This window comes from Ascaphus truei, chromosome 17 (assembly GCF_040206685.1).
Source record: "Ascaphus truei isolate aAscTru1 chromosome 17, aAscTru1.hap1, whole genome shotgun sequence".
Lineage (NCBI taxonomy): Eukaryota > Metazoa > Chordata > Amphibia > Anura > Ascaphidae > Ascaphus > Ascaphus truei.
The window spans coordinates 9,170,100-9,184,592 of NC_134499.1; the positions used below are offsets into that span (position 1 = coordinate 9,170,100).

Consider the following 14,493-nt stretch of genomic DNA (forward strand, 5'->3'; position numbering starts at 1 on the left):
AACATACCAAAGTAAAGAAGAAGAAAAAGTCTGCAGAGACGCCTGTGAGAGCTACGAACTCTACAAGCAAAGTCTGCCCACCTGTAGGACTACAACAATTTGGGATTCTAGCGAATACAGTGACAACAGCTACAATAGCGCCTCCTGAGGTCAGGAAGAAAAATACACCTGATAGCGCCAAAATGGAATACAAGATGTGGCGTTCCTGTAATGAACCCTACCCCTCGGAAGAGTGGCCCTTCCAGTCCGATAAGGAGGAAGACATCTCTTATGGGAAACCCGAACCGAGTCACACCCACAAAACACCCAAGAATGGTGGGGGTGTCTGAACTCGATACAAACCAAAAAGACCGCTCTCTATGATGACGAATGTGATCGGCAGGAGTAAGAGCGGAAGCAGCAGATCTCTGAATATTTACGCCACCTAACGCAACTACAAGGAAAACATGGCGGATACAGTGAAGCTGCTGAAGTTTCAAATAAAGACGGAGATCCCAGTATCCCTGGTGGGAAGGAGCCGTCCAAAACAAAAAGGCGGAGAAAGAAAAAAGAGTCTTCACTTACCGTGGAAGGAACAGACACATCCGCAGATCCCGCGGAGAGAAAGGGGGTCCGAGATGCCCTGCAGCCTAGAGAAAATGGAGAGTTCGTCCCGCGGATGACCGAATATCCAGAGGGCCCAAGGCAGAAGTCGTGTATCCCAATGAAGTGTCTGTCCGGTGCTAATAGTGAGAAACCCTCAACCAGCCATACCAGGGAAGCGGAGCCGGAACCAATGAGTGACGATCCCTGAAGATTCCCTGAAAATTGCCAGGCGTGACTGTGATCTGCTCCGGGAACAATTGAAACTGGAGATGGAATATAATGCTGTGCTACAGAAGACTGTTCTCGCAATGTACTCTGAATCTGGGACCAAATTGGAGGATCTAAGGACAGATCTAGATACAGCAAACGCTACTATTAACACCATGGATGAAAAACAGAGCAAATCTTATACAGTAGAATGATTGCTAATCTGAAGCAGAAGTATGAGGAGGCACTGAAGGAGATTACAGTCTTTCAGCAAGCGGTTCACAAGTGCCTGTAATGCTTGCGTGAACCCACAAACAGGACAAGACCCCGCTACTGAGGTGGGAAGGTTTAGAGCCACACACCCACAGCAGCGGAAGCGTGCCCGGAAAGTGGAGGTTAGCGTTACCGGGTCTGGGCAGGAGAGAGAGGGTTAATCCAATGATACTTGCCAAGTACGGGGTTATAGAAAGCTGCGTAGTCGAAGTCCGTAAGCCAAAGGTCTGGGAGTAGAAAGGTACACGTCGTTGAGGGCAAGCCGGGATCAGAAAGCCAGAGAGGGTCCGCAAACAAGCCAGGTTGGTACACGAAGGGTTAACTCTGAAAAACAAAGGCTATACTTAGTTATGCTCAGCAATGCAACTGAGCACGAGCAGGATATTTATTCAGGAAGGAAGCCAATAGCACAGGGGGCGGAGCGGGGGCACAGCCCCAGCGGAGAACAGGATAGGTCGCAGGAGACAAGGGCTCGTTTGGGCTTGACTCGCAGCTGTCGCAGTGGCCCTTCCAGTCCGATAAGGAAGAAGACATCTCTTATGGGGAACCCGAACCGAGTCACACCCACAAAACACCCCAAGAATGGTGGGAGTGCCTGAACTCGATACGAACCTAAAGACCGCTCTCTATGATGACGAATGTGATCGGCAGGAGCAAGAGCGGGAGCAGCAGATCTCTGAATATTTACACCACCTAACGCAACTACAAGGAAAACATGGCGGATACAGTGAAGCTGCTGAAGTTTCAAATAAAGATGGAGACCCCAGTGTCACGGTAACTTGTGATAGGATATAATATACACAAATATCTGGGTTGAATTGAACAAGAGTTAGCTATAATAAAGATAGTTTATTCCTTGGATAGGCGAACACACAAAATAATACAAATAACAGACAAGATATAGCACTTACTGAAGGGTTGGGTAATGAAGCAATCAGGTACAGGATTGGCAATTCATACAGCAATCAGGAATCAAATAGTTGGTAAAAATGAAGGCACTGGGCATAGGGCTGACACTGGTTTATATGTGATTTCAATCCTATACCCTGGCATTGAGTGCAAATCATTGGAGGACAATTATCTGCACCCAATCCCTCCTTGCCAGCTAACGTGGGAACATTGTTAGAGCTTGCTCCCCAGTTAGTTGGCACATGCGTACTTCTGGCCCTTGGGGTCTCATTTCTTTAGCCCCACACAAAAGTCATGGCGCCTAGAAGTCTACCAGACTTGGATCTGGTCAGGAAATCCTTTGTCTGTAAGTGTGAATTATAGCCCTGACAGACCACTCAAGACCTGCGTTTCCCCACCCTAATGTATACAACCAGAGTGGCTGAGCCTTTGATCAGGGGGGCTATTGTAGACAATGGGTCTCCCCTCTGAGCATTAACATTAAACAGAGCCAGTAACTTTTGCGGGCTTCTATCCCCGCTTTGAAACACAGAACATTGTTTAATATCTATATATATTAAAAGCATCCGTTCGGCTGGGCCGAGCGGGCCGAAACTTGCCAGACCCTCATGCCGGAGGGGACTCTCCATGGTGGCCAAGTTTCAGCTCGCTGCGTCCCACCGGACCGGAGATCCAAAATTACAGTTTATAACCTTTTTGGAACACGAGGCTTTTTTCCGCTATGCAAGTCAATGGCAGAAACCCAAACTTTGCAATTACCCTGACTCCGTTCTGTTGCCCCGAGAGGGTCGGTTTTTGCCATGCAATCCTACCGGAACTAGGACTACATCCACATATCAGCCCTCTAGGTTGAACAGAACCGGAGTTATGGGTTCTGGGTTTCTGCTCATTCCGACTTAGCCGTTTTCACTCGCGGCTCTTACCTCCGCCATTAGAGTCAATGTCGCAACCCTCGTGGCGAGCGCGACCCTTTACGGGGGTCCTTAATTCTCGGACCCGGTGGTGGTCGAGTGTGGGGGTTCCTAGGGTCTAGGGGCAAAAAGAATTTTATTCCTGAGTGCCCTAGAACCTAAGTTTCCCACGCCAATTGTATTTGAACTTGACCTAGGGTGATCAAAAGCTCTTTTTTAGATATTGTATCCGCTTCTGCGGTTTGGATGGCTGCCAACCCGTTCCTGGAGGTCGGCGTCGAGGTATCCCCATTGAAATTAACGGCTCTATTGACTTACAATGGGAACCGCCGCTCCTCCTCTCGGGCGCCACCTGCAGGCCTTCTATGGAAACGGACCAGAATCGCCGGAATCCCCATTGGATTGTATGGAGCTGCAACGGCGACCTATTAGAAACTGCAAAATGGAGCCTGCAAAGGCGGGAAAATGGAACAAAGAGCTATAATCACTTTCTAACTATTAACCCTTCTCCTCCCGAACGGATCTCAGTGTGAGTGTTGGTGCAGACACTGGAATGGGGGAATACATGGTTACAGGGGACCACACATTTGGGTGCTGAAGCAGGGTAAAAACACATTACTGGACCGCAGTCCAGTTAACCCCTTGCCTCCCAAGTGAGGTCAAGGGGTGGCCATATGGGGTGTAACCCCTTTAATACCGGGCCAATCCCCCTCTCCCTCTACACCCAGTATCCCTGATGGGACGGAGTCGCCAAAACAAAAAGGCGGAGAAAGAAAAAAGGGTCTTCACTTACCGTGGAAGGAACAGAGACGTCTGCAGATCTTGTGGAGAAAAAGGGGGTCCGAGATGCCCTGCAGCCTAGAGAAAATGGAGAGTTTGTCCCGCGGATGACCGAATATCCAGAGGGCCCAAGGCAGAAGTCGTGTACCCCAAAGAAGTGTCTGTCCGGTGCTAATAGTGAGAAACCCTCAACCAACCATACCAGGGAAGCGGAGCCGGAACCAATGAGTGACGATCCCTGAAGATGCCCTTAAAATTGCCAGGCGTGACTGTGATCTGCTCCGGGAACAATTGAAACTGGAGAGGGAAGATAATGCTGAGTTACAGAAGACTGTTCTCGCAATGTACTCTGAATCTGGGACCAAATTGGAGGATCTAAGGACAGATCTAGATACAGCAAACGCTACTATTAACACCATGGATGAAAAACAGAGCAATCTTATAGAATGATTGCTAATCTGAAGCAGAAGTATGAGGAGGCACTGAAGGAGATTACAGTCTTTCAGCAAGCGGTTCACAAGTGCCTGTAATGCTTGCGCGAACCCACAAACAGGACAAGACCCCGCTACTGAGGTGGGAAGGTTTAGAGCCACACACCCACAGCAGCGGAAGCGTGCCCGGAAGGTGGAGGTTAGCATTGCTGGGTCTGGGCAGGAAAGAGAGGGTTAATCCAGTGATACTTGCCGAGTACGGGGTTATAGAAAGCTGCGTAGTCGAAATCCGTAAGCCAAAGGTCTGGGAGTAGAGAGGTACACGTCGTTGAGGGCAAGCCGGGATCAGAAAGCCAGAGAGGGTCCGCAAACAAGCCAGGTTGGTACACGAAGGGTTAACTCTGAAAAACAAAGGCTACACTTAGTTATGCTCAGCAATGCAACTGAGCACTAGCAGGATATTTCTACAGGAAGGAAGCCAATAGCACAGGGGGCGGAGCGGGGGCACAGCCCAAGCGGAGAACAGGATAGGTCGCAGGAGACAAGGGCTTGTTAGGGCTTGACTCGCAGCTGGGGATCGTTGCGCAGCGCGCGCTCTGTAACAGGAGCGGGGTTGCTCGCACGAGTGACAAGGGGAGCAGAGGCAGCAGCAGCAGTACTTTGGGTAAGAGGAGGGAACACGCCGCAAGGGACGTGTTCCCTGATTCCTCACAGTGCCATAGAGAGGTGGAAGTCTTTCAGAATTAGTTTCACACACTCCGCATAGAACTGAATGCCTCACATCAGGAGGTCAAAAGTGTCCGGACAGAGGTGGACATATCCCAGCACTAGGTTCATACTCTCCGCATAGCACTGGATGCCTCACACCAAGAGATCAGCAGTTGCCACACAGAACTGGAAGTCTCTAGAAAGGAACTTCACAGTCTCGCTGACATCTCTCAAAAAACTATCCTCAGTCTTAATATGGATCTCAAAGTCTCTCCGAAGGAGCTTCAGATCCTCAACCTAGAGATGGAAGTCTCACGCCAGGAGACCGGGAGTCTCAAAGCAGAAGTGCGTAGATGGAAGGAGGACTACAAGGAGGCCCTGAATATTACAGAGACTGCAAAAAGAGAAAATTTAAGACTGAAAGAAGGAAATTCTGATTTGACAGACCACGTCAATGAAAAGAATGAAAAGCTGCACAAGCTTGAAAAAATAAAGAAACTTTTGGAAGATGAAAAGTTTGAAGCAGAGCACCGACTGCAGAAACCACTGCAAGGTCTGCATACACACCTCCAGAATGCCGAGGGGAAGCAGCGAACTCTGCAGTAAGAAAATCTGCAGGCTGCTAAAGAAGTACAAGTGCTGCAGGAACATCTGATTACCCAGTGTGTCTCCACAAAAAGCATGAGAAACTAAAGGCTACCTTGACCATCACCAAAGCATTGCCAGAGGCCAGGTGACTCGGTACAAGAGGGAGCACAAGAAGGTCCAGAAACTGAGACAAGTAGCTGCGGCCCGAGCAAAGAAATTCACAGTGCTTCAGAATATAATGAAGGAGACGTGGAAGCAAGCTCAGAGAAAGCACAGTGAGGAGATGAATACCTTGAGAGGAGAAGTGAAGGATGCACTCAAGAAAAAGGGATCTCTCGCGGATGAGATTACAGTACTACAGGAAAAGGTATTGACCCTGCCCAAGCGTCAGTATCCCACAGCAACTAACACCCATGAAGACAAGGGTACAGTGAGAGCTGGGAACACCGCTCATCTGAAAAACAAGGTTGCAAAGTTTGAACCACCTAAACAAGCACTAGCTAAACTTTCAGCCACCCAACAGGCAACAAAAAAAAGTATACGTGCTGAATCAAAACCAGAAGAATCCTTAGCTGATGAAGCTGAGAAGATAAGACGTTCTCTGGAAGTGGATGTGGAATTGCAACTCAATCCCAAAGAAGCTGTACTGGCAACTCCATTGAGTGGAAAAAGTGCGGAAAGACAGCTTCAAGAGCAGAAAACTCAAAGGGCTATTCTTAAACACTCTGCAACTGTCGCCATACAGTCTGCCTACAAAAAGAGGAGCACCCGACGCAAGGGAAATCTCATGACCACGCACTCAGTAAAAAGACTATACTTGGGAAAAGTCCTCCTCGAGCGATTGAGGAGTGCTGATCTCAAGCACCTTCGGGAGGAGACACAAATAAACTGGAGAAAGGGCTCCAATCCCAGCGGGACTGAGGGTTCCCTTCCTCCATCCACTCTCATTCAGCAGTGTGCTGGTTAATTGCATACCAGCAATTAATCAACTCCACGTGGCTGATTAGAGCTCTCTCAGAAATAGCCTGTTCAAGGATTCCTGAGCTCACAATTGGAGCTGACCTAGGAAAGACAGACCAGAGGATTTCTTTAGTGGACACTGGACTGACCAGAGGACAGATGTCTTGAGCTGCAAAGAGACTGCAGGCTGACAGCAAGACAAAGGGGAGCAGACTATACCTGGACAGACATTGCCTTAGCACACAAAGGTGATGACCCAGGAGAGCAGAGAGGCTTCCCCTACAGCTACAAGAAACAATAAGACTTTCTTATGGGACTGTTATATATCTGTACTAGCTGAGAGACCCGGCGTTGCCCGGGAGTCACACTGCCCCCCCCCCCCACACACACACTGTCCCCCCCCACACACACTGTCCCCCCTCCCCCACACACTGCCCCCCCCCTCACACACACACACACACACACACACACTGTCCCCCCCTCCCCACACACACACACACACTGTCCCCCCCCTCCCCCACACACACACTGTCCCCTCCCCCACACACACACTGTCCCCCCCCACACACACACTGTCCTCCCCCACACACACCCTGTCCCCCCCTCCCCCACACACACACTGTCCCTCCCCCCCCACACACACGCACACACTGTCCCCCCTTCTCCCCCCACACACTGTTCCCCCCCTCACACACACTGTCCCCCCTCCCCCACACACTGTCCCCCCCCCTCACACACACACACACTGTCCCCCCCTTCCCCCACCGACACACTGTCCCCCCCTCTCCCACACACACACTGTCCCCCCCTCCCCCACACACACACTGTCCCCCCCTCCCCCACACACACACTCCCTCCCCCCCCACACACACGGTGTCCCACACACACTGTCCCCCCCTCTCCCCACGCACACACAAAGCCCCCTCACCTCTGCCAGGACTCACAGCACCGCTCCTCTCTCCCGCGCTCCTCCGATTGTCGCGCGCCTGGCCCTTCTCTACTCTCCCTCCTCCCGTCCGGGGAGCGCTGCGCACGCGCCCCCTCTCTGCACCTGTGAGCGCGAGCCGCCGGGAAACGTGCAGCAGGGAAGGTGCAGGGCCTGTCCGTGTGACGGGGGAGAGTGAGGAGCACTGCGCACGCGCCCCCTCTCTGCACCTGTGAGCGCGAACCGCCGGGAAACGTGCAGCAGGGAAGGTGCAGGGCCTGTCCGTGTGACGGGGGAGAGTGACGGCCACCGGGAGGGGGGTACATACATACAATGCTTTCAGAAATATATAGTAAGATATATGTTTATATATTTGGGGTTGGTAAATAGCTTAGCTAACTACCCAGTTAGAGAGGGCTGGACTACATGTGTAGATATTCTCCAAAACGGAGCAGGTTTTTCTTTGGCTTATTTTGAATGTTCTGCTGTGTTAAAGGGACAGGTGCAATAAAGCCTACTTTTAGTTTCACTTTAAACGGTCTCCATTGCATACCTCTGCACACGTCTCTTACAGCCACTTTGGATTTTGAGGAAACAAAACGAGAGGGGGTGATCTCAAATTGTATAAAACACTGGTTTAGGAAACCTCTACACCCGTGGAAATCCCCGGCATAGCAGTTAGGCGTCGGAAGGCGGACCTCAGAAGCCGTCGTGGTGGGGAGTAGACTAGCAGCAGAAGCGACGGGTGCCGGCGGGACGAGTACGGGAGAAGCCGTCTGTGCCTGAACAGTGAGGGAATGGAGGCTCTGCTGTAGCAGGTCCATCCTTTGGTCATTTTGCTGAAGGTATTTCTCTAGTTTGGAAAACATGTTAGCATGTGAAGATAGAGTTCGCTCCACCTCAGCGGGGTCCATGTTTGTGGGGCTGAGCATACTATCACGCTGTGCTCACCACAAACAAGGCGGGACCACGGTGCTGAAGTGGGAATGGATATTACGCCACCCACAGCCACTGGGGCGCGTCAGGAGTGTACAGTTGGTGGGGGTAGCCGGGTCAGGGTTGGAGAGGTGCGGATGGTCGATATACTTGCCGGGTCAGAGGAGGAGAGGTGCGGAACGTTGCAGTGTTTAGAGAGAGCAGAGTCGTCGTAGTCCGTTAGCCGAGGTCAGGTTTGGAGAGGAGCGAATGGTCGTGGAAAGCCGGGTCAGTACACAGGAAGGTAAGTAGCAAGACAAGGCAAGACTGTGGAGGCAGAGAAGAGGTGAGTGCAACGCAACTGAAACTATGCTAGTGAGGCATGTGCGCGCGAGCCGGCTGCGAGGTGGTCCCCGAAGGAGCGGCGTCCCCACGTGCTGCTGGAGGAGGCAATTCAGGAGCCCTGGCAGCGGGCGGAGGTGAATGAGGAGCGCGCTGAGGGCGGCACGACTCCTTGATCCTCACACAAATATTGAATGGAAAAGTGATCCATAGGTAGGGGGAGAGATTAGTGAGAGAGGTTTAAGACGGATAGGGCTGTAGAGGCAAAAGGTGCAAAGATGAGACAACCTTGGGTTTAACATAAGAGATGAGTAGGAGTGTAATGAGGGATCAGAGGTGAGATATATGGAGGTGCAGAGGAGTGTGACGAGAGATCAGAGGTGAGATATATGGAGGTGTAACGAGAGATCAGAAGTGAGACATGGAGGTGCAGAGGAGTGTAACAAGATATCAGAAGTGAGATATATGGAAGTGCAGAGGGGTGTAACGAGGGATCAGAGGTGAGATATATGGAGGTGCAGAGGTGTTTAACAAGAGATCAGAGCTGAGATATATTGAGGTGCAGAGGAGTGTAACAAGAGATCAGAGGTAGGATATATGGAGGTGCAGAGGAGTGTAACGAGAGATCAGAAGTAGGATATATGGAGGTGCAGAGGTGTGTAACGAGAGATCAGAGGTAGGATATATGGAGGTACAGAGGAGTGTAACGAGAGATCAGAGGTAGGATATATGGAGGTGCAGAGGACTGTAACGAGAGATCAGAAGTAGGATATATGGAGGTGCAGAGGAGTGTAACGAGAGATCAGAGGTGGGATATATGGAGGTGCAGAGGTGGGATATATGGCGGTGCTGAAGAGTGTAGAACCTTAAATGTATGGAGAAGAATATTTTAGTTTATATTGAAATGAATAGGAAGCCAGGAGAGAGTTAAAAGGTCGGAAGCAGATTTGCGCCTAGAAGAGCAGGAGTATTTTGTATGAACTGTAAAGTAGACAGGTGTGAGGCTGGGAGGCCAGATACAGTAATCAGTTACTGATTACAGTAATCAATACAGGAGAGAACAAGGGGCGTGCATTAGTGGTTGTGGGACCTACAAAAGGGGCATATCTTAGCAATGTTGCAGAGGAAGAAACAGCAAGAAACTGAACATGCTGCAGTATAAACTAATGCAGAGTATATGGAGATATACTTCCAACTGTACATCGCTTCATGTGTTTGAGAGTGAAATCCTAAAATGTACTTCTTTATTTTGTTGTATTGATAAAATACATTGAGAGCTGCCTCTCGTTTTAACGTCTGTCCCGGGCGTCATAAGATCTCTGCGATGTGTGTTGGAGATTTTCAGGTACGGTTCCCTTCCCCGTACAGCTTATTATCAAACTTTTGGTACCAAAGGAACAGGGGAATCAAGCGACACACCCAAGGTCCCAGACACTGGGATTTGAACCCGCTTCACCTACTTCAAAGACAATGACATAAACACTGTACTACTACTAATTACAATTGCTGACGTATACTGCTGTCCCTAATACCTTCCAAGCACCCACTGAGAATTCTGTTTTAGGAAAATGACTTGGGGTAAATAAAAAGGGCCTGTGTTTTGTGGCTTCCAAGAGGGCCTTTTTCCCCTTCACCCCCCCCCCCCCCCCCCCAAGGTTCTGATGAAAGACCTCTCCTCAGATCATCGATTCCATCATGGCTCTCTTCCGCGTGGATTTCAGCGGTCGCGGAGAGCTGGCTGAACGCCAGCAGAAACTAGCGCAGATGCTGTCCAGGCTTCAGAAGATCTCGGAAGGCGAGTGAGCGATGGATCGTACTTTTTATTGGGGGGGAGTAAGAGGCGGGGAGATTCATTCCAGTTGGTAATTCTTCTCTCGCTTCCATTCTATGAGACCGGGAAACATCTTTTTGTTGTAGTTATCTTCTCAAAACCTCCTCTAACTATTATGTTTGTCTATTACACAGTCTCAGAACTCGCAGGGCAGAGTGGGAAGCTTCTGCCTCCCTTTTATTGTACGTTTTCTGTCACCCGTAGAATATAATGTGGCCGTGTTTGTCACCAATCAAATGACGGCTGATCCAGGAGCAACCATGTCGTGAGTAGTGACAACATTACCGGTGCCGGGAATCTGGCACCGGACTGTTTGGGATCCTGATATTCGGTAGGGAAATTCAAACATTCATTTTACCTTGAGAAAGTCCAAGTAGGGATATGGTGCTCAAAGAGTACAAAAGACATATATCCAGTCCTGGAACGTAACCGCGCATGGCACGGATCCCGGGGACTTCCAGGTACGCGTGCTACAAATATGCTCAGGTTTGGGGTTTAGCATTACACGTTGATAAAGCGCTTGGGCACGAAACGCGTAGGTGGTTCTTTTTGTACCTCCGTTTTACTCATGACCAAATAAATACTTTTTTATATCAGTCACCCTCTCCATCATTGATTTGCTGGTGCGCCGCATTTCTTAATTTTTTTTCATTGTGGACTGAAACATTGGAGTAAAAAAAACCCCAAACCCACAATTGAATTGAGGACTGCATCTCTTTATTCATTACGTACCGGTGGATTGAGTTTCATGAGGTTCGACACCCGCAAGCATTATCCTTTTACCTACTTCTCGTTGCGGACTTCGCTAGCGATCGCCTGTTGGCGGGCCAGTGCCCTGATGACAAAATGAATACAAGACGAAGGACTCACTTGCTGTTAAATATTATCCGTAATATACTGATTCCCCCAGAGCGTTTACGAATTTCGATTTTTTTTATCTTTACGACCAGGTTCCAAGCTGATCCAAAGAAGCCCATTGGAGGCCATATTCTGGCACATGCGTCCACCACAAGAATCAGCCTGAGGAAGGGGAGAGGCGAGCTGCGTATTGCCAAAATTTATGACAGGTAAACCACTCGCCGTTTATTTGGTAACGATGTTTCCGCAACACCAACAGCCCGCGGCAACGGAGAACCGAAGAATTTAAAAAAACGGGACTCGTGTAAAATAATCGAGTTTCTCGCTTCCATTGTGAGAAAGTCCTTTTTTTGGGGGGGGGTGAAAGAGTAGTTGAGGCAGGGAACAGCCTTTCGGGCTAAAGTGTTGGGGCAAATATAAGCCACAGGATTCAAGAATGGTTGAGGGAGAAACCAGCGAAACCCACAGTGGTAGAAAGTCCCAGATAAAGGTTTTACATCAGAAAGACTATGATTTTGCAGAAAGTAGGGGGGGGAAATGTTTACTACATAATCTATATATATTGTTCCTCCACAGCCCTGAGATGCCAGAAAATGAAGCCACATTTGCGATCACTGCGGGTGGTATTAGCGATGCCAAAGAGTAACCGCTGCGTCAGAGAACGGACAGACATTTTGGACGATTTTAACACTATGGGGTTTGTTTTATACACACCGAGCGGGCAAAATTCACCATTGAAATCAACAGGAAATTCTGGCTCAAAAACGCTCCGATTGGCTGCTGCAGCGGATACAGAAGTCGTTTATTCTGTGACAATTGTTGAGGGTTAAAAATATGCACTTAGTACAGAAGTGAAAAAGAACCGTGCAGAATTTTCGTGGTGCTTTTGTGTTTTAAAAAAAAAAAGTATTTTATTTATGATGTTCAGGAAGAGTGTGACACAAACGAGTAGTTCAAGGACAGCAAATGAAAATGGAAACACGTTATAAGCAAGATTCAACGCCGAATTCTAATTTCCGCAGAAGATCTAGCACATAATATTGTGAGAGAGAAGTGTTTGTATAGTTAAAACTAGGCTAGATACCCTAATATTAAACTGTTTACTGCCAAAGGGGATTTTTGGGGTCAGATTACTTAGTTGTCAAGGAGAGAAAAATAAAGACGGGTGGATTTCTGCGGCTCTCTCCTCCAGCTGTTCAATCTGGAAATATTGCTAACTTGTAGGAGACCAGAACATTGTAAAACCCTTGCAGAAGCAGAAGGGTATATACCGTATTTCCTCTATTCTAAGACGCACCATTGATTGTAAGACGCACCATTGAATTAATAACAACTTTTAGGAAAAAAAAGAAACAGTACATTAAATGTACAGAAAAAATGTTTTTACTTTCAATGCTGCATCATAGTGAAGTATTTTTGATGACATTTAGGGATCCCTTCTAGCACATGCGCAGGCGATGGCAACTTAAATGAAGCGCCTTCAGCCTGTCATAGGGCAACATAGCAGCCTCCTGCTCAGTACTACGGGCGCTGCGTTAGGTTTGGCAGCATCGCGTTCTAGGAACATCATTCCACAGCGTAGGAGATCACCTGATCCTCATTTGACTCGCATTAGTCGCAATATTGGTACAGGAACCATACCCGTCTTTCAATGACACTGATTGTAAGGCCGTGCCTATAGTGCCGGCGATAGCGACGGCGACTCGACGGGTGACGTCACCCAACGCCATCCGCGAAAGTTGTTTCGCCGGGCGGCAGCGGTGAGGGATTCCGGCAATTTGATTTGTTCACGGGCCGTCACGTGACGCGACAGCCCTTGAAAAATCAAAATTTTGCCGGCTTCCAGTTTTCGCGACAGCGACGTCGCTTTGCCGCCGTCGCGCGAACTATAAGCGCACAAATGTATTTGTTTTCGGCACTATAAGCGCGGCCTTAGGCGCATCCCGATTTCAGAAATGGTAAAATGTGGAAAAAAGTGCATCTCAGAATTGAGGAAATACGGTGTATGTGTATAATATATATATGTCTAATACAGAAAAAATCCGGAACTCACAGGCCTTGAAACAAAATATATTTAATGATTGTATTTAACACATCAGCGTTCCGGCTCACGTCTTGAGAAATGTTCTTGTTTGAGCCGAAACGTTGATGTGTTAAATAAAAACAAACATTGACAATTAAGTAATCAGCCCAAAAAAAGGCCCTTTGGCAGTGAACAGTTTAATTTTTGGTTATCTAGCCTAGTTTTGATATATTTATTTTTCTTTACGAGAAACAAATATGAAAGTTTTAATATGACTAGTTACTTTTGCAGAAGGAGAACTTTTCATAAAGGCCACAGTGAACAAATGCAATAATACTTTGGGTCGTAGCAGTGGTTCCACTCATTCAGATGTTGGTGTTTAATTTAAATGAGGTTAGAAAACTTGAAATAAATGTTATTTGATGCCAAGTTAAAGGTGTCCAACATCAATATGAACACAAGTATGCGAGTTATTGTGTGTATTATTCCACTAAAGTTAAATTCAAATACTCTGAAAATATATATAAATACTGTATCATGAATTTACAATATATTGCTATGGGAAATATGACATAATATATATAAACCGAGACTGCAGCTTCATGAGCCACTACACAAGAGAACTCTCTTCCCACGAGTGCTAAGGCCCATGTCCATGAATACAACACTGTATGAATGCACACATACCTGCCTCTTACACATACAAATGTACAATGTCATTCTATCCCTATATTGGTCCCAATAGGGACCACATAGTATCTACACACACTTATAGTAATGCAACACCCTCTTACATTTCAACACCTACCCACACCATTGTTATACACTCCCCCTCTTCATACTCCTTTTGTAAAGCGCTGTATACACTGTGGGCGCTTTATAAATTAAGATTTGCACACATATACACACACACATACATATATACTCTAACATCACAAACATTCAGGGACCATTTAACACCGTAAGTCATAAATCGCATACTGCACAGAGGGAGGGTTAGGCTTCACCCACAGAGATAACATTCCTAGCTGTCCTATTTGAAAGTAAATTTCTTGGCTTAATCCAGGGGTGCGCAAACTATTTGTGCTGCGCCCACCCTGCCTGATCCCCTGGTGCTCGCGCCCCCCCTACCATGCTTCCCAGCATGCGGAGGTCATGTGATGTCATGCCATGACTCCGCGGCGGCATTTGATGCCGCGTTACCATGGCAACGCGTCACACAGCCGGCTGAATCAAGGTAAGTGGAG

The 14,493-nt window shown here is 48.2% G+C and overlaps 1 protein-coding gene across 1 annotated transcript in view; it reads left to right on the forward strand.

Annotated features, from left to right (window-relative positions):
- DMC1 (DNA meiotic recombinase 1) overlaps positions 1 to 13,707 on the forward strand; it is a 45,689-nt gene extending 31,982 nt beyond the window's left edge. Inside the window, exons 11-14 of the mRNA XM_075573850.1 lie at positions 10,215 to 10,329; positions 10,570 to 10,630; positions 11,316 to 11,432; positions 11,800 to 13,707. Coding sequence (XP_075429965.1) covers positions 10,215 to 10,329; positions 10,570 to 10,630; positions 11,316 to 11,432; positions 11,800 to 11,869 — 363 coding nt within the window. The 3' untranslated portion in view covers positions 11,870 to 13,707. The remainder of the gene's footprint in view (positions 1 to 10,214; positions 10,330 to 10,569; positions 10,631 to 11,315; positions 11,433 to 11,799) is intronic.
- The last annotated feature ends 786 nt before the right edge of the window (positions 13,708 to 14,493 follow it).